This window comes from Rhea americana, unplaced genomic scaffold (assembly GCF_003343005.1).
Source record: "Rhea americana isolate MKP2758 unplaced genomic scaffold, rheAme1 scaffold_411, whole genome shotgun sequence".
In the NCBI taxonomy this organism is placed as follows: Eukaryota; Metazoa; Chordata; class Aves; order Rheiformes; family Rheidae; genus Rhea; species Rhea americana.
Window position 1 is genome coordinate 234,371 of NW_028186548.1, and position 27,266 is coordinate 261,636.

The 27,266-nt window shown below is 63.3% G+C and overlaps 2 protein-coding genes across 6 annotated transcripts; one reads left to right on the forward strand and one right to left on the reverse strand.

Moving 5' to 3' along the window:
- Positions 1 to 699: 699 nt before the first annotated feature.
- ACBD4 (acyl-CoA binding domain containing 4) lies at positions 700 to 10,823 on the reverse strand. 3 transcript variants are annotated; one of them, XR_014897030.1, is made up of 11 exons: positions 10,701 to 10,822; positions 10,497 to 10,617; positions 10,308 to 10,392; positions 10,110 to 10,230; positions 6,780 to 6,893; positions 5,303 to 5,409; positions 4,104 to 4,254; positions 2,675 to 2,853; positions 2,205 to 2,249; positions 1,562 to 1,803; positions 700 to 1,362 (listed from the first exon to the last, which is right to left on the reverse strand). XR_014897030.1 is itself a non-coding variant. In XM_085314801.1 (10 exons), the coding sequence occupies exons 1-10, from the start codon at positions 10,774 to 10,776 to the stop codon at positions 1,693 to 1,695; spliced, it is 1,110 nt and encodes a 369-aa protein (XP_085170927.1). In that variant the 5' UTR covers positions 10,777 to 10,822; the 3' UTR covers positions 700 to 1,692. The 3 variants fall into 3 exon arrangements, 2 of the variants coding, with proteins under 2 accessions (XP_085170927.1, XP_085170928.1); XM_085314801.1 differs by having other exon boundaries at positions 700 to 1,803; XM_085314802.1 differs by lacking the exon at positions 6,780 to 6,893 and having other exon boundaries at positions 700 to 1,803; positions 10,701 to 10,823.
- Positions 10,824 to 14,753: 3,930 nt separating this feature from the next.
- Positions 14,754 to 25,904, forward strand: PLCD3 (phospholipase C delta 3). 3 transcript variants are annotated; one of them, XM_085314805.1, is made up of 16 exons: positions 14,758 to 14,922; positions 18,190 to 18,351; positions 19,146 to 19,374; positions 19,466 to 19,595; positions 19,699 to 19,927; positions 20,741 to 20,942; positions 21,092 to 21,236; positions 21,356 to 21,508; positions 21,623 to 21,769; positions 22,144 to 22,179; positions 22,721 to 22,880; positions 23,220 to 23,336; positions 24,123 to 24,304; positions 24,386 to 24,521; positions 25,485 to 25,634; positions 25,726 to 25,904. In XM_085314805.1, the coding sequence occupies exons 1-16, from the start codon at positions 14,817 to 14,819 to the stop codon at positions 25,812 to 25,814; spliced, it is 2,373 nt and encodes a 790-aa protein (XP_085170931.1). In that variant the 5' UTR covers positions 14,758 to 14,816; the 3' UTR covers positions 25,815 to 25,904. The 3 variants fall into 3 exon arrangements, with proteins under 3 accessions (XP_085170932.1, XP_085170930.1, XP_085170931.1); XM_085314804.1 differs by having other exon boundaries at positions 14,755 to 14,922; positions 19,146 to 19,927; positions 20,818 to 20,942; XM_085314806.1 differs by lacking the exons at positions 25,485 to 25,634; positions 25,726 to 25,904 and adding an exon at positions 25,380 to 25,431 and having other exon boundaries at positions 14,754 to 14,922; positions 19,146 to 19,927; positions 20,818 to 20,942.
- Positions 25,905 to 27,266: the final 1,362 nt, after the last annotated feature.

The following is a 27,266-nucleotide window of genomic DNA, read 5'->3' on the forward strand; positions in this document are numbered from 1 at the left end:
GGATGTTGGTCCCCCCCCATCTGTCCTCGTGGATTTGGGAGGGGAGGGGGGCACAGGACAAGCAGGGACACCTGCCCTCCCAATCCCTCGCAGCAGCTGGAGACGGTGGGCGCAGGCCGCGCTGGGCTCCTGGCCCGGGCAGGCCGCGCCGGCTCCCGTTTCCCCAGCCCGGGCCTCCGGCGGGCACAGTGAGGGGCTGAAAAGGCGGCACGTTGGCACGGCGGCGGGGGGCTGCGTAGCCAAGGCACCAGGGTGGGCTGGGAGCAGCGGGGCCCCCTCGCCTCCCCAGGGAGGAGGACTGGGGCCGGGCCTTGTAAAGGGCAGCGCTGGGCCGCAGCCGGGTTCRCGGAGAGCTCGCGCGCCAAGGCAAGCCCATCTCTCGCCCCGGCGCGCTTGCCAGCCCGGCCGCCGCGCAGCACCCAACGGTGGGGGGGAGGCGACGCACGGCTGCTGGGGCGCGGTGTGCCGGAGCTTCCTCGGTGGCCCCGGGGGGGGGGGGAAGCAGCCCGCACACGCTCGTGGGGACTCGAGGGACTCAGAGCTTTGTCACCACCTGGGTGGGGACAAGTCTGGGTGCTCAGGGCCGAGCCCCATCCAGGCCAGCACGGCGCTGGCCCCAGCGCGATGGCGGGCACTGGCTCCGGGGCCCAGCTGCCCCCCCTCCTCTGGGGGTCACTGTGGGCACAGAGAAGCCCGTGCTAGATGAAAGGCAACTTTAATTCGGGCAGGTTTGGCTGTTAATACACATTATTAAACCAGTCTCTAAACTGGGCTCCCCCCCGCTGTGGTTGTTGGGGCTCTGCCAGCTTGCTGGCCACACGGCGCTGGGGCCAGTGCGCTCCCCCTTGCCTGTCCCCAACCCTCCCTGCCCGGGGGGGGGGGGCCGCAGTGACGAGTGGCAGTCGGCAGCTAGTCCCCCGCCCCTGCGTGTGATAGCAGTGAGCTGCCYGGGAAGGTGCCCTGGCTCCCGTTCGACGGGCAAAGCCGGGCTCGGCTGGCTGCTGTTCGCTAGCAGGTGCCAGTCCTTGCCGAAGCCTGTGTTGTCCCCCCCAACCCCCAAGCTCAGTCCCCCTTCCCGCTCCTCGAGGAAGCTGTGCTTGTCCAAGCGGTGCAGGGCCAGAGCGAAGCAGGCAGCGGCTCCCAGCGCCGCTCCCGCAGCCGAGCTCGGCGCCGTGCGTCCAGCTCGCGTGGGCCACCAGCGGCACCAGCTGGGAGCCCGGCGGGGGCGAGGGGGGGCGGCCAGGCGCCGCCTGCCACTTGCGGTGCAGCGGTGCTCGAAGACGGCGCTTCCTGCAAGAGCGCGGCCGGATTTTTTCCCTGGGTGCAAAGTGCTTTTGCCATCCCCGCGGTGCTGGAGGGACCCTGAGAGCGACAGACAACGGCAGTGAGCAGCGGTTCCTCCTCCCCGGGCCGGGTGGGCACAAAGGGGCTCCGGGCAGCTCCAGCCTCGCATCCGGCCGGCCAAGCCTGGGACAGTCGCTTAAAAGCAGCCCAGTTGCCGGGGGTGGGGGGAGGAAGGGGGGAGGTACTTCCCTCCTTGCGTTGATCTGATTGCTCTTGCCTGGCTCGTGATAAGCAGAATCACTAGTTATCAGCGGCAGCACCCGCTCCACAGGCTGAGGGCGGCGGTCGCACGACGGAGCCGGGTCTCATAACGAGCGAGCGCCAGGATGGCTGCTCGGCAATGGGCGGTCACCTCTTCCTGCCCTGCAAGCGGCGCAGCAGCCACTGGGCGAYGAAGGGCCAGGTGACGAGGAAGAGCAGGGTGTGAGGGGACACAGCCAGGGGCCACGGGAACGCTGCCTGGGGAGGGGACAGAGAGATGTGGAGTAGGAGAGAAGTTYCCTGGGGTCCCCAGCAAGATCAGACGTCCCCCTAGTTGGAAAGGGGGCTGCAGCAGCACATCATTGCAGCCCTGCGATCCCCTCCCAGCTCCATGGAGCTCTTCCGTATCTCCATGTGCCCCYGACCACATCCATAGGGTTATCCCAGGTGCCTGGATGCTGGGGGCGCATCCCTGGTGCTGTCCCCTACTCTCCAGCTGAGGGACCCTCTGCTGTCCTGATCTACCCCCACCTTGTGGCATCTCCAAGGTTGGGTTGGGGCAGGCGCCAGAGGCAGGCCCCTGCCCAGTGGGTACACGTGGGACAGGACGGGCTGCCCAAGGACAAGGCCCTGCAGCACTGTGTCCACCTCCAACTCACCTGCGGAGCAAGCAGCTGGTCGGGATGGGCCTCAGACAGGTCCACCTGCAAGACAGGAGAGCTTTCRGGGTGCAGCTATGGCTGGACACCCCCTTGGCAGCCAGAGTCCTCATGCRAGCAGGAAACGTGCAGAATTAAGCCCAGCTGGAACGCCGACAAAGTACCAAGACAGCACAGCCAGGATGGGACCCCAGGGGCAATGGGAATCACGGGGGCAGCAGGTCCTCGCCTGCACCTTGGGGCAGATCAGAGCTGCACCAGCCTCCACCCTGCTGGCACGTGTCATGAAAACCTGAGGTCTCGCAGCACCCGGGAAACCTCAGGCTCCCTGTTTGCAGGGATCGGAGCCAAGCCCCACCGGCCCCGCAGCCTGCGCCTGGACCGTAGCGACACGGCTGGAGGCACCGCAGCCCCGTCGGGCTGTGGGTGCAAGGCACGCGCGGCGGCTGCCCATGCGGCGGGGCACGCACCTGCGCAGAGGTGAGCGCTTCCAGCTGGCTCAGCCTCGCCAGCACTCGCTGCATGTCAGCCTGCAGGGCTTGGACGGCGCCCACCACCCGTGTGTCCAGCTGCTCCGGCATCCCCCGGCTCGTGCAGGCAAGCTCGGCGTCACCTTCGGCGTCCTGCTCTCCCGCAGCGAGCTGCGGATCTGGGGAGGGGGGCACACAGGCAGGTGCTGCTCAGACGCGAGGCGGCAGAGCAGTAACGCAGCATAAGCGGTGCAGGGGCAAGGCCACCGCTCGGGAGCAGCTGGCCAAGCACCGGTTTCTGCCGACGCTGGCAGCAAGGCCCCTACAAAGGTCCCAGAACATCACAGACTCATCTACCAGCTTTGCAGGACGTTACCCAACGGCAAAYGGCGCGTCTCGTGGGCTACCTCCGCCGTGGGCTCCCTGCGTGACACCAGCTCCGCTCAGCCTTTGCCCGCGCGCTGCAGCTGGCACGAGCCGTGAGCTTCCAGCCCAGTGGCCCGCATCCTTCTCCAGTGGCCTGGCGCTCTGCCTGGCCCAGCGCTCACGGTCCTGGGGGGCACCGACTGATGCCACGTCCCTGGGAGTGGTGGCGGCTGCGGCGCGCGGCCTCCCCAGAGGCACACGTAGGTCGCCTCAGCTCAGCCGGCGAGGCGGCAGAGGCAGGACGCTGGAAGTCGGGCAGGACGCCCAGCCYGCTTAGCCACAGCTCCGTGCTGCAGCTCTGCCAGGCCTTTGGGCTCGGCGAAGGCCCCGAACCAGCCTCCCTCCGGGCCATGAAACACCCACATAATCCTTGTTGYGAGTGGGAGACAGGCTGGTCTTCGCTGCAACACAGGCTGCTCCTTATCCCCGCTCCTGCCAGCCTCAGCAAGCCAGGCTGCGCGCTCAGCTACACCCYAGCGCTCCGGGGAGCTGCCCAGCTCAGCGCCGGCGGTGGAGGGAGCCAGCGGAGGCCAGGGTCGCTTCGCACCCATCCCCACAGCAGCTTTAACTGGCCTCAGTTACAAGTTAACTCCCAAGGTCAAGCAGCCGGGGAGGCTTTGCAGAAACATTAACAGGGAGATAAGCGGGCCGGGTGGGCCGCACTCAGGTGAGGTGGCAGCTCCTCCCCTCTGCGGGGGGTGCCCAGCCTCACCCCCCCCCTCCTCCCCCGGTTCACCCCACGTAAGCCAGCCCGTCAGGCCCAGGTCTCGAGGAGTGAAACCCTGAACTGCCTGGAAACAAACACATGGATGGAAAGAAGAGACAAGAARTCACAGCTGCTGACCCATCCCCGGGTGCTGGAGCTAAACCCTGCCCCCCAGTAACCCTCACTTCTCCGCTCAGCCCCCGCGCAGACACCCCACACCACGGACGCCCRGCCCCGGGCGCAGGACGCGGGGACGGAGCAGCGGGAAGGTGCGCAGGAGCCAAGCGCTGCACCCACCTCTCTCAGAGCCAAGGCCTGTGCTGCTCTTCCCCTCTAGTCTTCTGCCTTCACCCCGCTCTCCCTCCCTAGCGGCGCGGGGCACCGGGGGCTCAGGCCCAGGCCRGATGCCGTTCAGGGAGAGACCCTGCTTGGCCAGCAGCTGCCCAGCCTGCGCAAAGGTAGAGAAGAACGGCCTGAGACCCCGCTCCTCACCCCCCTCCCTGGGGCTGCGGGAGCACAGAGAGGGCTCTGCGACCACATCAGGGTGGTCGCCTCCTGGGCTGTGACRGCCAGCAATGCCCTGAGCAGCTCCAAGTATCTCCTGCTCTCYGAGCTTCTCCTCCCCATTCTGCAGCATAGGACTGAACAGCAGCACTTACAGCGGTGGAGGATGAGAGAGGCTGAGCCACACACACGGCTCAAATCACAACGGGAGGACAAGTTATCAGCTGATTCGGAAAGCAACAAAGCAGAAACCCAGAGAAAAACAATTTGCCCAGGTACAAGCCGGCAGAAGAGCTCTGGAAGGAACCCAGGCATCCGGGTGGTTTCCTCCCTCTCGCCCACCAGGTTCTCAGTGCCTCACTGTAGTAACCGAAGTGCAAAATTTTGCTGGTGGTGGTACCCAAGACGGCTATTGAAAACAGCCCAGGCTGAGCAAGCGGAGAGGAAGCAGMGGCAGCGCAAGCGTGGCACAGCGTGCCCTGCATCCGGGCCTGCTCGGGGCTCCCGGGCAGCCCAGCCCGCACCAGGCCTCCTGCTGCCTCCTTTTGCGGTCACCAGTGCCCAGCTGGAGCCCCACTGCRGCAGGAGCGAGAGGGGCTGACAGCGTTGCTGGGGAGATCAGGGCACGCCGAGGGCTCCTCAGCCTCCCCTCGGTGACGGGCACCGGGCTCCAGCGGCACACGGACCCTTCTCTGGCGCGTAACCAGGGCAGCGACGCTCCCTGTTACACTGTACGTTTGGGGGAGTCTTYAGCGCTCTGGCAGGGCTCCTGGGGGCAGCAGCAGCGTGGCAGTGCCAGGGCAGCGAGAAGAGGAGCACGCGGAGTCGGGGAGAGCGTTCAGCAGTACGGAGAGGCTGAAATCCACCCGTACGGAACACACTGGGCCAGGGCAGGGCAAGGCTGCCAGGAGGGGAAGCCTCTGTCAGGCTGGCAGCAGGATCCTAGCACTTCCCAGCCCTCCTCTAAGCTCCCCTGCCCCAAAACATGTTACCTGGTCAGGCTCCATGTGCTCCAAGGTATCACAGTAAACTTCCCCCTCAGAGTCACTGGTCACCTGGCTACCCTCAAGCGCTTCAGTGGCAGGAGCCTGCCCATCTCCTGCAAGGGAAGCACACGGCTCAGCYGCAGGCAGCACTGGCACGACAGAAAGGTACTTCAGGAGCAGCTTTGTTCACACAGCAGCAGAAGCCCAGCGTGGCCACAAGGAGACAGGTCTGCAAACAGCCAGAAAGCCGACGTCAGCGTTCACAAAGCAAGACACGAGGAAGAGGCCAGAATCCCTCAGCTGGGACGCTCAGGGCACGTGAAAGCGTTACTCCCACTGCATGAGGGAGCAGAGCATTGCTTTCACTGCTGGAAAGTAAACACCCCAACGGTGAARGAATTGGCTCTGTTACTAGCACCGGGACTGTGGCCTTGAATCCAAGGACCAAATTCTCCTTTTCCTGCCCACCAGCTTGCAGAGTCAGGCTCACAGGCAGGCAAACCCAAACGGCAAGCTGCTATTTCAGGGTCGGTTTCTTCACACACGTATAGCTCCCACCTGGGGAAAGGGCTGCCAAAATGTGACAGCAGCCAGTGGAAACCCCAGAGCAAAATATCACATGGAGCCCTTCCAATTTGGAAACAACACCAACTGCAGTCAGCACCCGGGGTCAGAGCACACCCAGGCGGGCAYGCAGGCAGGCTGCCCAGCTCCGCTCACGTTCCCAGCCCACGTTCACTTGAGGATTGCCACGGTTTGGAAGCAGGCGTTCGCTCTGTGACCATATATGCTCCTTAGGGGAGGGCCGGGAACGCATCAGGAGGAATTCCTCCCCGAAGCACTCAACACAGAGCGAGAGGCCCCTGCAGGCAAGGATGTTCGAGGCCAGGAGCACTGTGTGCCATCAAGAGAGGCACACAGAGATCACTTTCCCCAGCGCAGGTGGGTGGGAGAGCGTGCAGGGCGCTGTACAAGGAATCAGGACCAAGACATTAGCCAATACAGAGACAGCCTGACACAGGGAGAATGAGGATTCTGCACAACCTCCTGGTACCAAAAGAGGGGCAGGGCAGACTTGGCTCAAGCCGCCGAAGAACTTCCCTCCCAGGGCTGTGACTTTCCAGGACAACGTTTTCCCAGTCCACAAAAGCACATCTCACTCCAGCCCTCAAATCTCCCCCTGCAATTTAGCATAATCAGACCTCTCTCTACTGATAAGAGCAACAGGGACAACCAACATGCTCAAGGTTACCCGGAGGTCAAGAACAGCTCCAAGAGCTGGATCCACAAAAAACACCAGCTCCCAGTTACTTGTAAAATGCTGATACACAACCAGGGTTGGACCGGACGTGCCTGAAGCCAACAGCTCTGCGGATGGACGGAGGCCCAGTCCAGCCCTGCTGCTTCCTCCTCGGCCAGCACAAGGGCCTGTGCCTCCTCTGTGGGGTCTCTGCCGGGCGCTGGCCACACCAGGGAGACCAACCTGCCACTTGCTCCCCACGCTTCTGCTCCTCAGGCACAGCATTCTCCAAGCGATCCTGAGACAGGCTCCCTTCCTGGCTGTCCCCGTTGGGGTCAGTCACCTGCTCCTGACTGCCTGCGTAAAGGGGAGGGAGTAGAACAGCATTAAAGCATTGTAGACGGTCCTGCAGCCCAGTGCGCCCCGCTCTGCTCCATGCGGGACATGCGGCCAGCTCCTCACAGCGCTGCTTCCCCGTCAGTTGGGCGGGGGACGCACGGAGTTGCAACCACCTTCCCACCAGGCCTGTCGGGAGCATCCGGTCATGGTGGGGCCGGGGGGGGGGGGGATGTAAAGGCTTCCTTCCTCTCCAGGGACTGGCTGTTCCCAAGCCATCTGCCTGATGTTGCCTGCCTGCCCCCACGTTAAGGCACAGGAGAGCCGAGCGCCTGCTTCGTTTGCTGACAGTCCAGGAATCGCTGCAGACTGATCAGCAAGAGCTGCCTTGTACAGACGGTCTCATCTCTCTGCTCCCCTGCTGGCCCCTGCAGCAGCAGGCAGAGGGATCAGCTCCGTTATCAGCTCYGGCCAACAGCTGGCTGAACAGCGAYYGGTGACGGCCGCCACCCCGGTCCCCTGCCAGGTCACTGGGCCCATCAGCACTAACGTGCAGAGGCAAAGCAAGAAGCGCTGGCTGAGGAGACACGCATCCGAGCAGCGCACGCGTTGCCATCGACCGCGAGGGCTATCAGCAGGCAGCGCGAAACCCCAACACCTGCTTCGCGTGGCAGCACCCCRGAGCGGGCCTTGGCCCTCTCAGCAGAGCTGGGCTCCCTCTCCATTTCCCAGGAGCTCTGCAGAGCCCACGGGGTTAAGGCCGGCCACGCAGTGTTTCCAGCCGCTGGGACTTTGCTCTCTGCTCCTGGCCAGGCCGGTATGTGGCAATGCTGCCCTGCCCAGCACCTTGCCCGTGCATCTCCAAGGGGCCGCTATTCCCAACGGCGGCCGCGGGACCTCCCAGGGTCCAGTCCCGGTGACCGGATCCCACCAAGCTCAGAAGGCCCTTGCACCACTCCACGCAGCAGGTAGTGTGAAGGCTGCTTTGCCCAGAGCCAACCCCCATCCCCAGATCCCTCCTCGGCACGTTTGCTACGATCCCAGAGCCTGCCCCACACAGACACAGGGGGGCAGATACAGGCAGGGTCCTGTCACCTCCCACACGATCGCTCCAAGAAGAGCTTGGCTCCGACACCAGCCTCCACCTGCCTGCAGGGCCGGCAAGGCAACATCTGGCCTGTGCTTTAGGGCAGGAGAATTTAACTGTAGTTKCTTCAAATCTTGGCCTACACGTACAAAGATGGTTGTAAAAGCTTTCTTAACTKGAGATCTCTTTGGACCCTGAACCACTCACAATTTGTGTTCCAAGTGGCAGTTTATGGTATTTTGATTTTGTAATAACGTAAGTCTGGCTTTTGACCACCCTGTGCATCCTCTTTGTCCTCTGAGGCACAGGAAGTTAGGCAGCCTTTCGAGGGCCTCTACCTGCCATGTTTTGGTTTCACCTCAAGCACATCTGTGAGCACCTACCAGCCGCAGATTCTAAAACTGCCTTTCTTATCATTAACAAAAGCTGCAACAGCACCAACGCTCAAGGTAGGTTCAGAACCTTTAACACAAATGACTCAGCAGTTTAAAAACTTCAGTATTTATACCAAGATTCAGGCACTTTGAATATATTTATTTTGTAGATACTATCAGGTTTAGACTTAAATGAGACACTGTCATCTAAAAGCGACACCAACACAGGATGACACTTCCAGATGGATAACGATTAGGAGTTTAGACCAAGCTTTTATGTTCCAGAGCAAAATAAAGCCTATTTATCTTTTAATGGGACCAGAATCAGCACCAGTATAGAGAACAAGAATGCTTRGATATCATGGGAAGGACCAGCCATCATAAGGCCAAGTGATATGTTGGGGCTAAGGAGCATGCCCTACAGGCAACAGGTTTTTGGCATCCTCCTCCGAGGCAGGGTGCGACAGTAACTGTCAGAAATGGTATGGGGCAGGACAGATGCCTGGGACAGGCTGGTGGCGAGTCTGCTTGTCAGAGCTTTTCTGACATTAACAGAACAAGGGCAGTTTATACCTGCTCTGAATACATCCCACAGCTCATCTACTGCCAAGCTAGTCTTCTGCTGGAAATTAGGTACAGCAAAATCTCCATGTTTGAAGTTTGCATGTTTATTCATCAGTAGATCTCCTTCCGAAACCTCATGGCTGACTCTCAATTAAAGACCACCAAGTAAAACTCTTTGCTTACCCAAACACTCCTTGCTCTGTAAAGCTCCTATCCCCCTGCCCAGGGAGACAAGCAGCATGCTTAGTGTCCACTTAGGCTCCATACACATCTCCCAGTCCCCAACCTCTCACTACTGCCTGCGGAAGTCACCCCAAAGGGTGGGTATAAACTCAGGCCCTTTGCTTAGCAGGAACAGACTGACAGGGCAGAAAGGAAGGAGTGCTAACCGCTATMCTACAAATCTGCCTGCCACAGAAGCCCATCAAGCGGATTAGCATTAAGTTTTCCAGTGTTCAGGAAGTCRTCAACACAAGCTAACTGGGCAAGAATCCACAACAGTCCTGCTTGCACAACTCTCTGCCCACAGCAGGTCAGATATGCGGAGGACTCTGCTCCAGAGGTCCCTAGGAGTCTCTCAGCATGCAACAGCCGACACCACAGACACACACATGGAAGGGCTAGGAAGAGCCCTCTAGAGCAAAGCAGTCCCAGCATCTCCAGGTCTCAATAATCCTATTTCTCAACCCCAATTTCTCCACAYCCACTCTACTGCAAACACACAGACCTGCCCAGCTGTTTACATCAGATGACCTGGCCTGGTGGACACGGCCAGCCCCTCCCAGAGGTGAGCCAGAGTCAAGGCTAACCAAGCAGGACAGCCTAGCCGTTAGGAGATTAAACCGGAGCTGATCCACCTGCTCTACAACGTGGGGCTGTACATGGATTTGGGCCGTGGGACATCTGGGAGCCAAATCCCAATTTCACTCCCCAAAATTCTGGGGAAAGCCYAGAGATAGCTGCGTAAGAGTGATGCTCAAAGAAGCACCTCATCAGCACCTGCTCAATGGCCAGGAGGCCAGAGGAGACCTGGTGTGTCCATCCCCTGCACGAGCAGGACAGTTAGGTGTGGGCCGTGCTGGGTACCAATGCAGGGGTGAGCAGTTGCCCGGGAAGATGACAAGCGCAGGAGCGATGTGACAGGCACCGAGAGGAGTGCGTGGCAGAGGTGAGCGACGTGCTGGGGCGAGGGGAAGAGCGGCTGCCACTCACCCCCTTTCCTCTTGAAAAAGGCCTCAGGGGGCCGGGGCATATCRCGGATCACCTCATAGAGCGGCTCGAAGTACTCGAACATCTCCTGCGTCGCCTCGTCCATGGGCACCGTGTCGATGACCTGGGGAGAGCCACAGCTCGCTGCGGGGCCCAGCGGGCAGCACCGGCCCCCAACGCGACCCCCGCTCCCCCCGTTACCTTCTGGGCCACCTTCTTCATCTCGGCCACATAGGCAGCCATGGCCTCCTCCTTGGACATGCACCCCAGGCTGTGCCAGGCGTCCCTGCGGGCGACAGAACCGTGAAGTGACTAAGGGGGGGGGGAACAACCAGCCCGAACCGGCCTGAACCGGATCCGGCCAGCGCGACCCGGACCCCCTCGCCTCACCACTTGTAGCGGCCGATGGGGTCCCAGAAGCCGGGCCGCGGGYCCTGGCAGCGCCCCGCCGTCGCCTGCTTGTAGTAGCTGTAGAAACGCAGCATCTCCTCGTACGAGGGCCGGTACGAACCTGCGACACGACGGAGCCTCAGCGGCGCCGGGACCGGGGCCGGGACCGGCGCCGCGGCCGCCCCGCGCCCGGCCCTCACTCACCGCTCCGCGGCAGCCCCTGGATGACCCGCACGGCGGCGCGGAACTGCGCCCCGCAGCCCGCCGCCGCCTCCTCCATGGCGCTGCGCCCGCGCGCGCCCCGCCGCCGCGGCCCCGCTGCGCGTGCCGGGGGAAGCGGCGGGCGGGGCGGGGGGGAGCGCGGGCCCAATCAGCGCGCTCCTTCCATCCGCGCCGCCGCGGCGCGCCCAATCAGCTCGCCGCTTCCGGAACGGGCCATGTCGCACCGCCCCCCGCTCCCGGCTCCGCACCCCGCTGCCGCTGCGTTCTCCCCCCGCCGCGCGCCGCAGCCAATGGGCGGGCGGCTCGCGCGCGGCGCCCCCTGCGGGCTCCAGGCGGCGCCGCGCGGGGCCATGTTACAGCGGGGCGGTGCAGCGGGGCAAGGCACCGGGACGGTGCACCGGGACAGTGCCCCGGGGCAGTGCACCGGGACAGTGCACCGGGACAGTGCACCGGGACAGTGCCCCGGGGCAGTGCACCGGGGCAGTGCACCGGGGCAGTGCACCGGGACAGTGCACCGGGACAGTTTACTCGGACAATGCACTGGGACAGTGCACTGTGTCAGTGCATCAGGGCAATGCACCAGGGTAGAGCACCAGGTCAGTGCACTGGGGCAATGCACAGAGTTAATGCACCAAAGCACTGGAGCAATGCACCAGTGCAATGCACCAGCACACCAGGGCACTGGGAGAACACAATGGGGCGATATACTGGGGCACCCAAGGCAATGCACTGGGACAGTTCACAGGGGCACTTGGGCAATGCACTGGGGCACCAGGACAGTGCAGCGGGGCACTGGGGCAATGCACCAGCACAACATACCGAGACAGCGCGTTGAGTCAATGCACAAGGGCACCAGGGCAATGCAATGGGGCAATGCAGTAGGGCAATAGGCAATGGCATGGACCCATTGCAACGGGCAGGCCTGCAGGAGCATGAGACAGCTGGATCTTGCAAAGTAATGGATCGTTATTAATTCTTAATTATCGTTATCTGTTATTGGTGTAAAGAAGGGGCAGAATTGGGGGCTGTGGCTTTTCCCCAAGCCTTCAAGGTGAAGCTGCAAGACACGAATGTGCTGCAAGACTGCTTCGCCCTCTGCTCCAAGATCTTTCCTTGAAGGCAGGGTGGTGTGGGAATGGGGGATGGTGTGGGGACACAGAGGGGCCCAGAGATAAACGTATGTTATGGGGACATGACTGTCCCAGGACCCAAGGGGCAGGGATGGCCTGGGATGTGGGGGTGGCGTGGGGACACAGGGTGATTTGGGTATGGGGGTGCTCTTGGGCCATGGGGTGACTTGGGACCGTGCTGGTGACAGGAGTGGGGACACTGGCTCTGCTTGCAGTCCTCGGGGTGAGGGCAGAAAACCAGCACCCACGAGCCCACTGGGCCCAGGAACGCCCTGTTGCAGCCCTGGAGCCAATACATTTCCAGCTCACGTGGCTGGAGCGTTTGGAAACATTTCCTCCGCCCAGTGCAAAAGTTCAAGATCCAGAAGAGAAGCTGAGAAGAGGCTTTTCTACCTCTTTTTTTTTTTTTTTTTTTTTTTTTTTTTGCCATTTCTTCAGCATGACTCAGGCTTTCTGCTCCTTCGTGATGGCGTCTGGGGCCCGCTGGCTCCGACTCACTGCAAAACAAGCCCCGATTGCAGGCGCGGAGCCCGCGCCCCATGTTTACTTTCTGCAATGCGCCGCGCTTCCCCGGCCTCTAATCCTGCTATGAATAATAGCGGCGGCGGCGCTCGCTGGCTTGCTGTTATGTAATGTGCTTCCCCCACCGGTTCACGCTCCGCTTCTCCCCTGCGAGCGTTCCCAAAAGCACTTTGCAGCCGGAGCTCAATTCCCGGCAATGCCATTCCCCATGGAGCGCGCTGGGGGTGGGAGGGGAGGACTTGCAACAGCGCCAGGGCAGAGCCTGTTTGTCGGGCTGCAAGTCCGTTTTGGGCTGGATCCGGCCGCTCCCCGGCGCGGCGCTCGGGCTGCAAATTTCGCAGCTCCCAAATCTGTGCAAAGCCTCCGCTGAAAGAGGAGACAACACCACCGGGGCCGAAAGAGGCGGGGGCTAAGTCCCCACATCCCGGAAACACCCCGTGCACCGGGCTGGGTACAGTGGTGCTTAGCCGAGGGGCAGTCCAGAGGTTGCACCGCCTGCCCAGATGTTGCACTGCCAGCTCATATGTTGCACTACCTGTCCAGATGTTGCATTGCCCGCCCAGATGTTGCACTGCTTATTTGGCTGTTGCACTACCTGCACAGATGTTGCATAGCCTCATCAGCTTTTGCGCTTCCTATCCAGATGTTGAAACATCTTCACAGATGTTACTTAACCTGCCAGGTGTTTCACTGCTTTTACAGATTTTGCACTACCTGCCCCGACATTGCATCGCCTGCCCAGCTGTTGCACCATCTGCCCCAATGCTGTGCCTCCTGTGYAGATGTGACTTCAGCTGCCCAGATGTTGCTCTGTCTTCTGCACACATCTGCACCCTCCCATAAGCACGGTGCATGCATCGTAATGACCCCCAGTGCAGTGGAGCAGCACCACAGGCTGTCCCGTTACATCAGCCTTGGGCACCGGCCGCATCCAACTGGTCCATGAGAGCTTTCCACGAGCCTGCACCTTTCCACGGTCCCAGTTCCCCGAAAGATGTGGGCTGCCCTGGCCCGAATTCGGGACCTTGAAGCTTTCCAGGTGCCCTGAAGAAATGCTGCAACGAGAGCAGRGCTGGAAGCATTAGGCAAAGCTGGGCGATGGGCGAGCAGGGAGAGCACAGCACAGAGAAATGGGCTGAAAGAAAGCAAAAATAGTTCTTGCATGCGTTTCCCAGCTGGAGTTATTCCAGTTTTGAAAGCCCACAGCTGGCTGCGCTGGTAAAATAGATGGGGTTGATGATACCCCCGATATGAGYGCACAAGCCTTGTGCAAAATTAAGGGCAGCTACTTAAAATCAAAGCCGAGACCTTTTTCCCTGGGTGTAGCCACCCGACCGGCTCTGTGGGCAATGCCAGTGCCGAGATGCCCTGGATAAAACCTGTCTGTCTGCCACCYGGCATCACTGGCATCGCCCCCTGCCAGTGTCACACACCTCTGGCCCTGCTTTGTGAGGGGCTGCACAGCCCCAGCGCCCTTGGCCAGCCCCTCTGATGCAGCCTCAGCAAGCCAAGGGCTTATGGTATCCATGGGAAAGGGGGGGGGAATTCCCTGGATTAGGATAAAATCCCATGCATGCTCGCATAGCTATGTGTCCCTGCGTGCGAATGAGGCTGCACACAGGCTGCATACACACATATGCACGTGCAYGAATGCGTGCACACAGGTGCATGCATGGACATGGCTGCACACACAGACATGCATGCACAYGTGTGCACACACCTGCACACAGGCATGCATGTACATACGTCTGTGCATGCACACACAGCCGTGCACACCTGCATCTGCATGGAGGCTCCCAGGAYGGGAAGCGATGTCCCCATCCCCCTCCTGGTCGCAGGGAGCGAGCTGCCACTCTGCTGGCCCAGCCCTGCTCTGCAGAGGACCATCACCTCGAGGTCACACTGGCTCCCCCGACGCCTCAGTGCCACCCTCGGCTGCAGGGCGGGGACAAAGCGGGCACCTTCCCGCACATCCTTGCATGCCCCTGACTCTTAGCGTCACTTAATCGCAGTGCACTTGGCTGCCTGGTGGCACCAGAGCTGTGACAAGTCCTGCTTTAGCTCAGCAGACACTGTCCCCAAGGCGTGCTGGGGGGGGGGAGGAGTTGGCCCGAGGGTCCCATCTGTCCCCAGCCTTCTTGGCCCGGCCCGTTCCCGGTGCAGCCCCCCACCCCCACCCCGTGCAGTCCCCACCTCTCTCCCCGCCTCGTCCCGTCCCGTCCCCGGAGCAGCCCGTTCCCGACCGGACCGGCACAAACGGTTAACGCCTCCCGGGCTGCAACGTGACTCCTCCCGGCGCCTCCCCGAGCCGGGCCCCGGTCCCGACGGGGCCGCCCAGCCCCAGCCCCGGCCCCAGCCCCGGCCCCGGCCCCGGCCCCGGCCCCGGCCCCGGCCCCGGCCCCGGCCCCGGCCCCGGCTCCAGCCCCGGTGCCGGCCGCGGCGCACCATGATCTGCGGCTGGAAAGCGCAACGCGGTGCCCAGCGGCTGCCGCCGCCCCCCGCGCACGGCGCCGGCGGCCCCCGACGGCTCGGCAGCGCCCTCGAGAAAATGGGTGAGCGCCGGGGCGGGGGGGGGAAGGGGACCGGGGTTGGGGGGCTCCCCGCTCCGCCGGGGCCCCCCGTGGGGAGGCGGCCGCGGCCCCCGTGGGCTCCGACGGGGCAGCGCCACCGCTGCTGCCCGCCGGGGTGGGGGTGAGGGTCCCATCGCGGGGGGGGGTGGGAGGGGGCAGCCCGCAAAGGGGGCCCCATGGCAGGGGATGGTCCCCAAGGTGATGGGGACCCCCATGGCTGGGACAGGTGCCTATGGCAGGGAGGGTCCCCGAGGTGACTGGGGTCCCCGTGGCAGGAAAAGATCGCACATGGGCAGGTGTCCCCATGGCAGGGTGGGGTCACTACGGCGGGGAAGTGTCCCCACAGCTGGGAGTGGTCCCAATGACAAGGACAGGTCCCTATGGCAGGGAGGGTCCTCAAGATGATGGGGTTCCCATAGCAGGGAAAGTTCCCATGTCTGGATGAGGTCCTCACCATGGGCGGGTGTCCCCATGGCAAGGCTGGGTCCTTATGGCATAGACAGGTCCCTAGGGCACGGAGGGTCCCCTGCCACCTTGGGAACCATTGCAGGGACAAGTCCCTATGGCAGGGAAAGTCCCCAAAGTGACAGAGACTCCATAGCCAGGACAGATGCCTATGGCAGGGAGGGTCTCCAAGGTCCCTATGGCTGGGACAAGTCCCTGTGGCAGAGTGGGTGCCCATGGCAGAAATATGTCCCTGCAGCCGGGAGAGGTCCCCATGGCAGGGACAGGTGACTATGGCAGGGAGGATCCTTGAGGTGACAGGGACCCCCATGACTGGGACAGGTACCCATGGTAGGGACGGTCTCCAAGGTGACCAGGGCCCCTATGGCATGGACGGGTCCCTATCRCAGGAAGGGTCCCCAAAGAAGGGTCCATTGCAAGGAAGGGTCCCGCAGCTGGGTGAGGTCCTCACTGTGGACAGGTGTCCCCATGGCAGGGTTGGGTCCCCATGGCGGGGAGGTGTCCTCATGGCTGGGAGAGGTTCCATGGTGGCCCACAGCAGGGAAGGGTCCCCATGGCAAGGACAGATCCCTCCAGTGTGGCAGGGCGCTGGGCACATCCCACCCACCCTTTCCCGTTGGGTTCCTGGTGCCTCCCCTCGCCTGAGTTCAGGCCACACCTGACCTCTTCATGGGAGTGGAGCAATTCCTCCATCCACTTCCGTACCGAACCAGAGCAGAGCTGACCTGGCACCCTTCACCCTTTAAGTACCGGGGGGCAAGGGCGCCATGGGGACACGCGGCGGGGGCAGGCTGCCATGCCGGGCCGCGTGCCCGGAGCTGCACGTCTTGGTGCGTCTGTGCGCCTGCCCGCCGGGCTGCCTGCGTGCGCGCACGCGTGTGTCCCTGGGTCTGTGCATCCGTGTGTGTGTGTGTCTGCGCGTCCCTGTGTGTGCATCCCTCTGTCCGTGTCTCTGTGCATCCTTGTGTCTGTGTGTCCGTGCWTCCAAGTGTCTTGTGCATCCCTGTGTCTTTATAGCAATGTGTCAATGTGTCTGTGTGTCCATGTGTCCCTGCACCCGTGTTTCCTTGCGTCCTTGTGTCCATGCATCTGTGTATGTATGGATCCGTGTATCCGTGCATCCATGCACCTGCATGTCCATGCATCCGTGTGTCCCTACATTCCTGTATCCATGCATCTATATATCCATGGATCCATGCATCCGTTTATCCATGCACCTATGTGTCCGTGCATCCATGTATCTGCTCACGTGACACTTGGGACAGCGGATCCAGGCCCCGATGGTGCCAGGGTGCCGCTAGCTGCGTTCACGGGGTGCTGGGTGCCCAGCGCAGCCGAGGCCGCGTCGGCCGACCTCCTGGCACCCTGCGGGGGCGAGCGCAGCCCTGGGCTCGCTGGCCGGGCCGTGTGCGCGGCTCGGYGGCTCCTGGCAGCGCCGCAGCTGCCCGGCCCGGCCCCGGGGCTTGGCCGCGGGCCCGGGACCGGCACTCGCGGGAGCACTGGGGCTATTTTTACAGATTGCAAAAAAAAAAAGGAGGAAATAACTGAGCTGTTTCTTGGATAACAGACGGGAAAGTCCCAGCCTGCCGTGAGGCCGGGCGCAAGCCCCTGCGACCGGGCCGGTGACTCACCTCCGGTCCAGCCTCCCAGGCTGTTCCCAGGCTGCTCGGGGCTCTGCCATTGGCAGCGGCGTGTGGGGCAGGGAAGCAGGATTTAGGCGGCTCAGTTGGGATTTACCAGCCTCTGCCCCATGGGCTGGGCAGGGCCCTGGAGCTATTGCCCAGGGTTGTTCTGCACAAGCACGAGACAGACTGGACAGTGGTGGCTTGTCCCATCTGTCCCATCTTTTCCCGTCTGTCCAGTCCTGTCCTGTCTTATCCTGCTTTGTGTGGCCCATCCCATCCCATCCTGTCCTGTCATGTCACGTCCGTCCTGCCCCATCCCACCATGTCTGTCCTATCCCATCCTGTCCAGTCCTATCCTGTCCCTCCAGCCCATCACGTCTGTCCTGTCCCATCTGTCTCATCTTGTCTGTCCTGTCCCATCTGATCTGTCCCATCCTRTTCCCCCACCCCATCCCATCTCATCATGTCTCTTCCATCCCATCCTTTCCTGTCCCATCCTGTCCCTCCATCCCATCATGTCTGTCTCGTCCCATCTGTTTCATCTTGTCTGCCCTGTCCCATCTAGTCTGTCCTATCTTGTCCCATCGTGTTCCCMCATACCATCCCATCATGTCTATCCCATCCCATCCYGTCCTGTCCCATCCTGTCCCTCCATCCCATCTTGTCTGCCCTGTCCCATCTGGTCTGTCCTATGTTGTCCCATCCTGTTCCCCCATACCATCCCATCATGTYTATCCCACCCCATCCTGGCCTGTCCCATCTTGTCCTTCCATCCCGTTCCATGTCCATTCTATCATGTCTGTCCTGTCCCATCTTGCCCCATCCCGTTCCTCCACCCCCTCCCATCATGTCTGTCCTATCTGTCCTGTCCTATCCTACCTATCCTGTCCTGTCCCATGCCATCTTGTGTCTGTCCGTAGGCGTGTGTCCGCTGGGGTGTGTGTGGCGGTTGTTCCCGCGTGGGAACACACACGTGCAGGCGTGTGTGCGGGGGTATGTAGAGGGTTGTGCGTGCAGTGATGTGTGGAGATGTGCACACGGGTGTGCTCCTGAGCCAGGGGAAGCTTCTGGCTGTGGTTCTTCACCCAGCTCCCGGGCCAGGTGGGTGCGCCTGGGGAGTGGCAGGGTGCCGGGTGCYGATGGGTGCATCCCCTCACAGGCCTGACGGATGACGAGGACATCAAGCACATGCTGAAGGGCTCGCTGCTCTGGAAGATCAAGTCATCGCGGCGAGCCAAGGAGCGCCTGTACCGCTTGCTTGAGGATGGCATGACCATCTGGTTCGAGAGGCGCTTCCGGCGYGCTCACTCCAAGCAGATCTGTACGTGCTGGTGGCCGGGGTTGTCCCCTGGGAGCGCAGGGCTCCAGGTCCTGTCCCTGCACCACCTTGAACTGCAGGGAGCAGCTGGGAACCAGCTGGGGCCCCGAACCCGCCAGTGGCACCCAAAGCACAACCTGGGATGGGGCATGGCCAGGGAACCCGGGCACTACCCCGGACCCAGGGGGCAATCTGAGATCCTGGCCCTGATCCTGGACCCTGAGCATGACCTGGGCCTCTGGTCCCCACCTGAGACCCTGGTCCMAACYGAGGACCCTGGGCACAAACCCAGGACCATAGGCACAACCCAGGACCCTGGGCATGACCTGGGACTCTGGGCATGACCTGGGCCTCTGGTCCCAACCCGAGACCCTGGTCCCAACTGAGGACCCTAGGCACAATCGTGGGACCCTGGGCACAACCTGGAACCCTGGGCATGASCCGAGACCCTGGGCACCACTGGAGACTTGGACCCCAGCCCAGTGCCCAGCCCCCAACCTGTACCTGACCCATAGCCACACTGCACAGGGGGCCCAGCCCCCCGTCCCTTCCCCCCAGGCCTTACAGCCCCCAGCCCCAGCCCAGTGCTCCCAGTGCCACCRTGGCTGCCATCATCTCCGTCCTTGGGGCAACGGGAGCAGCCCCAGGGCCCGTTTCCAACCCCGTCAGCTGGGATCACTGGTCGCAGCGCCGGGAAGCGGCTCCATCGCCGCGGGGCTCTGTCTAGCCGGGGATTAGAGCGGCTGAAAAGGCCGGGTAAGCGCCGGCGGCGGTGGCAGCGCCTCGTGTCCCCGCAGTCTCCGTGACGCACATCGAGGGCGTGCGCTGGGGCCGCCAGTCGGAGGGGCTGCGCAAGCACGGCGCCTCCTTCCCCGAGGGGCACTGCTTCACCGTCGTCTTCAAAGGGGAGCGCAAAAACCTCGACCTGGCCGCCCGGCGCGAGGAGGACGCCCGGCGCTGGGTGCAAGGCCTCACCAAACTCGTGACGCGGGCGGACGCCATGAGCCAGCGGGAGAAGCTCGAGCAATATCCACGCGCGGGCGAAGCGGGAGCGGCGGGCGGCCGGGCGAGGGGGCGCGGGAGGCGCCGGGCGTTTGCCTTAACCCCCCGGGCGCAGCTGGCTCGGCGCTATCCTGCGGCGCGCCGACAAGGACGAGGACGACAGGATGTGTTTCGGCGAGGTCAGGGACGTGCTGCGGATGATCAACGTCGACGTGGACGACGGTCGCGCCTACGAGCTCTTCAAGGTGCCCCACAACCCGCCCGCTGTGGGCTGGGGCGGCCCGAGGTGGCCACGTCCCTCAAGAACCCCCCATTTCCCTCCTCCTCCTCCTCCTCCTCGTCCTGCAGGCGTGCGACCGCTCCGGGGACGAGCGGCTGGAGGAGCGCGAGGTGGAGGAGTTCTGCCGGCGCCTGCTGCGGCGGCCCGAGCTGGAGGAGATTTTCCGGCGCTACTCGGGCGAGGGGGGTCGCGCACTGTCGGCCGAGGAGCTGCGGCAGTTCCTGCGCGACCAGGGCGAGGAGGCCAGCCCGCGCCGGGCCCGCGCCATCATCCACGCCTACGAGCTCAACGAGACAGGTAGCGGCGATGGCGGCGGCGGCAGTGGTGGCACGGAGGGGACCGGCCGCTGCGGAGCCCGGCTGAGCCATGGGCAAGCTCAGCTGCGGGGCGGCGGCGTGGCCTGTGGGCTCCTCTGGCAGCGGCGGCGGCAGCGGCGTGGGCATTGGCACCACGTCCGTGTGTCCCCTGGCCCTTCCCTGGCAGCCCGTGTCCTTGCTGGTCCTTGGCCTGTCTGCCCAGGGTGAGCATGGGGCGCTGGGGGGACAGGGGACATTGAGGTGGGGATGGACACCAAGGGGACCTCCACATCCCCTGGGTCCACAGTGCCAGATCTGAAGTGAGGGTGACATTATGGGGACACAAGGGTGAGGAGGGACACCAGGGTGACCTCCATGGCCGCTAGGTGCTTCAATGCCAAGCTCAAGGTGAGTGTATCACTCTAGGACAGGGGACATCAGGGTGGGATGGACACCAAGGGGACTTCCACGTCCCCTGGGTCCAGAGTGCCAGGTCTGAGGTGAGGGTGACATTATGGGGACACGAGGGTGAGGAGGGACACCAAGGTGACCTCCATGGCCGCTAGGTGCTTCAATGCCAAGCTCAAGGTGAGTGTATCACTCTGGGACAGGGGACATCAGGGTGCAGACAGAAGCCAAGGGRACCTCCGTGTCCACTGGGTGCCACAGTATCAGGCCCCGGGGAAAGTGTGACATTATGGGAAAAGAGGCCTTCAGGGTGGAGATGGTTCCCTGCTGTGTGCCGTGATGCTGGACCCATGGTGGTGTGGGCACTTGCCAGCCCTCCCCAACACCCCGCCGCCGTGTCCCCCAGCCAAGCAGCAGGACCTCATGATGCTCGACGGCTTCATGATGTATCTGCTCTCCGCCGATGGGGACATCCTCAACCAGGAGCACACCAAGGTGTACCAGGACATGAACCAGCCCCTGTGCCACTACTTCATCTCCACCTCCCACAACACCTACCTGACTGACAACCAGATTGGTGGCACCAGCAGCACTGAAGCCTACATCAGGTGGGATCCGCGCGGTGGCTGGACGGGGCTCTGGGCTACCTGAGAGGCTGCACAGCTTGGTGGCCATGGCCCCATTGCTCTTGGCTGCTTTGGGGGCTGCTGACTGGCCAAGGTGCCGTGGGGCTGATGTGCCAGCTCCACGTGGGCAGGGCGTTCATGAAGGGCTGCCGCTGCGTGGAGCTGGACTGTTGGGAGGGCTCCAACGGGGAGCCTGTCATCTACCATGGCCACACGCTCACCTCCAAAATCCTCTTCCGTGATGTCATTGAGAGCATCCGTGATTACGCCTTCAAGGTAAGTGATGCTCCACAAGGTGGGCGCTGCAGTGCTTCTGGTGGGGCTGGCAGTGGGTGCCCCAAGTGCCAGGTGCCCTTGGCCACTCGGTCAGCCCTACCTGGCCCTGCYGTCCACAGCAATCGCCCTACCCCGTCATCCTGTCCCTGGAGAACCACTGYGGGTTGGAGCAGCAGGCCACCATGGCCCGTCACATGAAGACCATCCTGGGGGACATGCTGCTGACCCAGCCGCTGGAGGGGCAGGACCCTAGGGACCTCCCATCCCCGGAGGTAAGGGCACTCCAGGCTGCAGCAAGGACCAGCTTGTGTKCTGCCGTGTCCCTGTCCCCATTGGGCCAGTCCTGTGTCCCCGCCAAACTCAGAGCTTGGTCCTTCCTCCTGCAGCAGCTGAAGGGGAAGGTCTTGGTGAAAGGGAAGAAGCTGCCAGACCTGCAGCATGAGTCCTGGAGCAGCGGCTCCCTGTCAGACCGTGAGGAGGAGGAGGAGGAAGAGGAGGAGGAAGAGAAGCTGCAGGAGAGAGGCAGCCGTCAGGTAAGGGGTGGTGGGCATGAAGCTGGCTCCCAAGTGTTGCTGCTCTCCTCAGCCCCACTGCCAGCATGCCAATGGCACAGTAGTGGGTACCGCGGGCTGGAAGACATGGCATGCCCTGCCSTGGCCTTGCACTGGGCAGCCCCAGCACCCCGATCCAGGGCTGCTCCCTCACTCCGGCTGCTCCTGCCCCAAAGGATGACCGTAATGGTGCTGCCACAGTGCCATGCTGAGCCCTTCTGGGATCCCCATGTGTTTTCTGGCTGGGAAAGGCCAGTGCTGATGCTGGAGAAGACCATCTACGGCTGGACTGGCGGTGCTGGGGGCCAAACACTCCTGGCCATCCCTTGACATGGTCTATCTTTCTCCTCTTCTAGTCGCTCCATTCTCTGCAGGAGATCAAACTACTGCAGGTGGGTCATGGTGTTGGAGCTGGGTRTGCAGAGGGTCTAGCACTGTGGGGCTGAGCAGCCTGTGTCCATGGGCATGGGAAAAGGGAACTGAGCCTGGGAACCTCCCAGCAGTGTCTCCATTTTCCCTCATGGCTCTAGGTGCTCCATATCCAGGGTCTGCATCACCTCAGGGTCTTCATCACCCTGGAGTCTCCTTCACCTTGGGGTATATCTATTGCCTTGGGGAGTTCTCCATCACCTTGGGTTCTCCATTGCCTCAGGGTCTCCATGGCTTCAGGGTGTCCACTGCCTGGGGGTCTCCACAGCCTTGTGTTTATACTGCTTTAAGTTCTCCATTGCCTTGGGGTCTGCATCATCTTGGGGTTTCCGTTGCCTTSGGTGCTCCACTGCCTTAGAGTCTCCATTGCCTTGCAGGGCTCAGCACTCAGTGCCAGCCTAATTAGGGCTCTTTAGAGCCCCAGGTGGATTGGGTGGGGGGCCATGGTCCATGGGTGGGTGCTGGAGCTGGGGGGTAGCTCTGAGGCTGCCCTGGCTCCCCCAGGCCAAGGAGGCCTCACAGGTGGCCCCAGAGCTTTCCGCCATGGTGGTGTACTGCCAAGCCGTGCCTTTCCCCGGCCTGGCTCAGGCCCTGCGTGACCCACGGCCCTGTGAAATGTCATCCTTCAGCGAGAGGAAGGCCCGGAAGCTCATCAGGGAGGCAGGTGAGGTTGACGGGATGGGTGCTGCTTCTGGGCTTGGCCAGGTGTGGGGCAACCACTGGGTAGGACAAACTGGGCTGCTCTGGGCTGCTCTGCATGGTGATGCTTGGGGATGCACTGGCCTGGCTGAGCTGCCCAAGGTCTGGTGTGGTTGAGGAACTCTGGGGTCCAGCATCCAGGGTCAGAGTCCAGGAGACCTGGTCTGGAGTTTGGKATCAGAGTCCAGGGTCAGAGACTGAGGTCTTGGGTCAGGATCTGAGCTCCAGGGTCAGGATAAGGGGTGATGGTCTGGGGGTAATGGGCCCTCCGCACCCGGCTCCCGCTCAGCTCGCTCTCCCGCAGGCAAGGCCTTCGTCCGCTACAACGCCCGGCAGCTCAGCCGCGTCTACCCCCTGGGGCTCAAGATGAACTCCTCCAACTACAACCCCCAGGAGATGTGGAATGCCGGCTGCCAGCTCGGTGCGGCCTCGCCGGGGAGGCCGGCGCYGCGCAGCGCCGCTCCTTGCTCACCRCCCGCCCCGGCGCGAGTCCCTCCCGCCCTAGCACCCCTCAGYCCACCCGATCCAGCACTGCTCAGCCCACCCTGAYCCAGCACCCTTCAGCCCACCTGATCCAGCACCCATCAGCCAGCACCTCCTTGGCCCTACCAAGCGTGGGCATCAGCCAGCCCCCCACCAACTCAGCCCCCCTCAACCTCCCTGACCTGGTACCCCTCAGTCTCCCCTGACCTGGTGCCCTTCAGCACACCCCATGCCAGCATCAGCCCCCTCAGGCCTTTGGTCTACCCCAACACATGGGTTGGCCCATGGGCCACCCTGACCCAGCACCCCYCAGCCCAAACCAATCCAGCACCCCTTGACCCACCCCAGCTCAGCACCCCTTGTCTTGTCCCAACCCAGGCCCAACTTCAATCCAGCACCTCTCCTCCCACCTTGACCAAGCACCCCTCAGCCCACCCTGGCCAGCGTCTCTTGGCCCACCCCGACCCAAGACCTCGGCGCATCCCAACCCAGTCCCCCTTGGCCCAAAGCAACCCAGCCCCCACTTTTCCAACCCCACCTCAGCASCTCTCGTCCCACCCCAACCCAGCACCTCTTGGCCAACCTTGACCCAGCATCCTTCAGCCCACCCTGACCCAGCACCCCTTGGCCCTCACCGCCTGAGGGCCTYGAGGCCACGGTGCCTCTCTGGTGCCCACGTCCCCTCCCCGACCGCCCCCTAAGTGCCCTCTCTCCCCCTTGGCAGTGGCTCTGAACTTCCAGACGCCGGGCTAYGAGATGGACCTCAACGCCGGGCGCTTCCTGGGCAACGGGTGCTGCGGCTACGTGCTGAAACCCGGCTTCCTGCGCAACAGTCAGGGCTCCTTCGGCCCCGAGGCGACGCCAGGGCCTGGCCAGACCTGCCACCACCTGGCCCTGGCCATCAGGGTGAGGCCCTGACCACCCACCCGGCCGCCCGGCCACCTGCTGGGACACCACCAGCCCAGCTGCCTCTTGTCCTCCCCCCAGGTGATCACGGCCCAGCAGCTGCCCAAGCTCAACGCGGAGAAGAGGAGCTCCATCGTGGACCCCCTGGTGCGGGTGGAGATCCACGGCGTCCCTGCCGACTGCGGCAAGAAGCAAACCCGGCACAAGCTCAATAACGGTGAGCGGCAGAAGGCAGCTGGCCTGCAGGCACCCTCACTTCTAGGGCACCCTGGCCTCCGGGCACCCTCACCTCTAGGGCACCCTGGCCTCCGGGCACCCTGGCCTCTGGGGCACCCCGACCTCCRGGCACCCCGACCTCYGGGCACCCTGGCCTCTAGGGCACCTCAGCCTCCGGGCACCCTGGCCTCTGAGGCACCCTGGCCTCCAGGCACCCCGGCCTCAGGGCACCTCGGCCTCCGGGCACCCCGGTCTCTGGGGCACCCCCAGTACGCCACCTGTGATACCCATCAGTGGCAAGTCCCTGGCTCGTCCCAGTCCTCCTCAGTGGTGGTTCCCTCTTTCCCTCCCAGTACACTCCAGCCCAGGCCCCAGTCTGCCCCCGTCCCCTCCTCCAATATTCCCAGTTTGACCCCCCCCATTGCCTCACCAGTATACCCTGGCCCAGTCAGTGTGACCCCTGTTCCTCCTAGTACAGCCMAGTCCAGCCCCAGWGTGACTCGTCTCCCCCAGTATACCSTAGTATGAGCCTTGTCCCWCCCCATATACCCCAGTCTGGCCCCAGTGTGACCCCTCTCCTCCACCAATATACCCTCGTCTAGCCCCAGTATGACCCCTCTCTCCCCCAGTATGATTCCTGTCCCCTCCATGTACCACAGTCTGATCCCAGTGTGACTCCCTTCCCTTCCTGTATACCCCAGCCCAGTCCCAGTATGACCCCTGTCTCTCCCAGTATACCCCAGTATGACCCATGTGTCTTCCCCAGTACACCCCACCCCAGTACACCCCAGCCTGGCCCCAGTATGACCCCCGCAGAACACCCCAGCCCAGCTAGAGGCTAAGCAGCCCATGGCCCTAGTGGGGAGGTGAGCCCGGTCCCTGCGCCCGCAGCCCCYGGGCCGGGTGCCGGGGGTGCCGGGGGTGGCTGCGGTGCCCATGCCACCCGCTGACCCGCGGGGTGCAGGCTTCAATCCCCGCTGGGAGGAGACGCTGACCTTCCAGCTGCGGGTGCCCGAGCTGGCCCTGGTGCGCTTCGTGGTGGAGGACTACGACAGCACCTCCTGCAACGACTTCGTGGGCCAGTTCACCCTGCCCCTCGCCAGCATGCGGGAAGGTGGGTCAGGGGCACGCGGCGGGGGCCGGCGTCGCCCCCGAACCGCCGTGGCAGGGCCGCGCTCTCACCCCGCTTCTCCCTCTGCCCGCAGGCTATCGCCACATCCGCCTGCTCTCCAAGGACGGGGCTTCGCTGTCCCCCGCCACGCTCTTCGTGCACGTGAAACGCGAGCGCCTGTGAGCTCCCCGCGCGGCAGGAGCCCACGGGCAGCSGCTCCGTCACCCCCGGGCCGGGCACAGCGTCGAGGGGACCCCAGGAGGCCTCGCCGGCCGCGGCCGTCACCCCGTCCGCTGGCCCGCGTGCCCCGCTCCGGGGCCAGGCACGCCGCGCCAACCGGGATGAACGGCCGACGGCGAGACGGGTGACAGCAACCCCCGGCGTCAGCGCCCTGGGGCTGCTTGTAGCCTCCCCCCCGGGAGCTCCTCGCCACGGGCCACCGCGGCTGCCAGCTTTTGCTTGGTGGTCCCGAGGTGCTGGGGACCGAACGCCGGCTGCATTTGTAACCCGCGCTAGAGTAGCGGCAACGGTCAAATATTTATACGAGGTTGTCAAGCGAGTCGAATAAAGGTTTATTTAACGGAGCCGGACAGTGTCACGGCTCAGGGCTCTGCCGCCAAAGCTGCACCGAAGCCCCAGGGAAGAGGGACGGAACCGGGCTGAGGTTTTCCAAGGCGTCTTTCCTTGGGCGGAGTGGGGAAGAAAAGGGGAGAYGCAGGGATTTGGGCAGGAAAAGACAGTTCCAGGGCTCTCCTTGGCCTCCTGGCTCTTCCCGCTGGGAAGCGCTGCTCTCCCCGGAGGTGCCTGCAGCCAGGCGAGCACGCGAAGCGATACAGCTTAAACCACGGGGAAACTGGGCGCTGTTGGAAGAGGATGTCGCTTCGGGGAAAGGCAAAAAGCCGGATCCCAGACATGGTATTTGCCTGGAGCGGCAATGAGATGCAAGCAGCAGTTGCTGCTTGCAGGTTGCCAGTGGGCACCCGCGGGTGCTCAGTTGGTGCCTGGCCACAGGGTGGGAAGGTTGCAGGCAGGCTGGGTGCTCGCCCGGGGCTGGCAGGGGCACGTGGCTCGCCAGAACCAGGGGTGGCAGCTCCTAAAGCCCAAACAGTGGCTGGCACATGGAGAAGGCACCCATGGGACCCTCTGCGCCCCACGGGAGATGAGGGAAGGCCCCCAAGAGCTTCAGGGCTCCCGGCTCTACGTCCCTCGCTGCTGACATGCCCCCGTTCTGGGGGGGTCGCTCCTCCCCCAGCAAGGGAGAAGCTTCGAACAGGCTGTTTCCSCAAGAGCCGCCTGGAGGCTCACCCAGGCCGTAAGGAGCATCCCGTCTCGCGCGACCTCCCCTCCGGCCCCGTCGGCACGGTGGCAGGACAGAGGAAGGGCCGTGAATTCTTGCATAGGTGATATGGGACTCAGCTCGCAGCCCYGGACCCCCAGCCCAGTTAAGGAGATCAGATAGCTCTGCTGGGACTGACGTGGCAGCTCCTGGCTCTTCTGCGAGGCCACGGAGGTTCAGGCCAAGGCAGGCAAAACCACGGGTCCACGGGGAACCACACAGTGCTCACACCTGTGGACACAGAGGCTGCAGAGGGGGCTCAAGGCCTTGGGAAAGGGCCAGCAACGTGCCATRGGGCA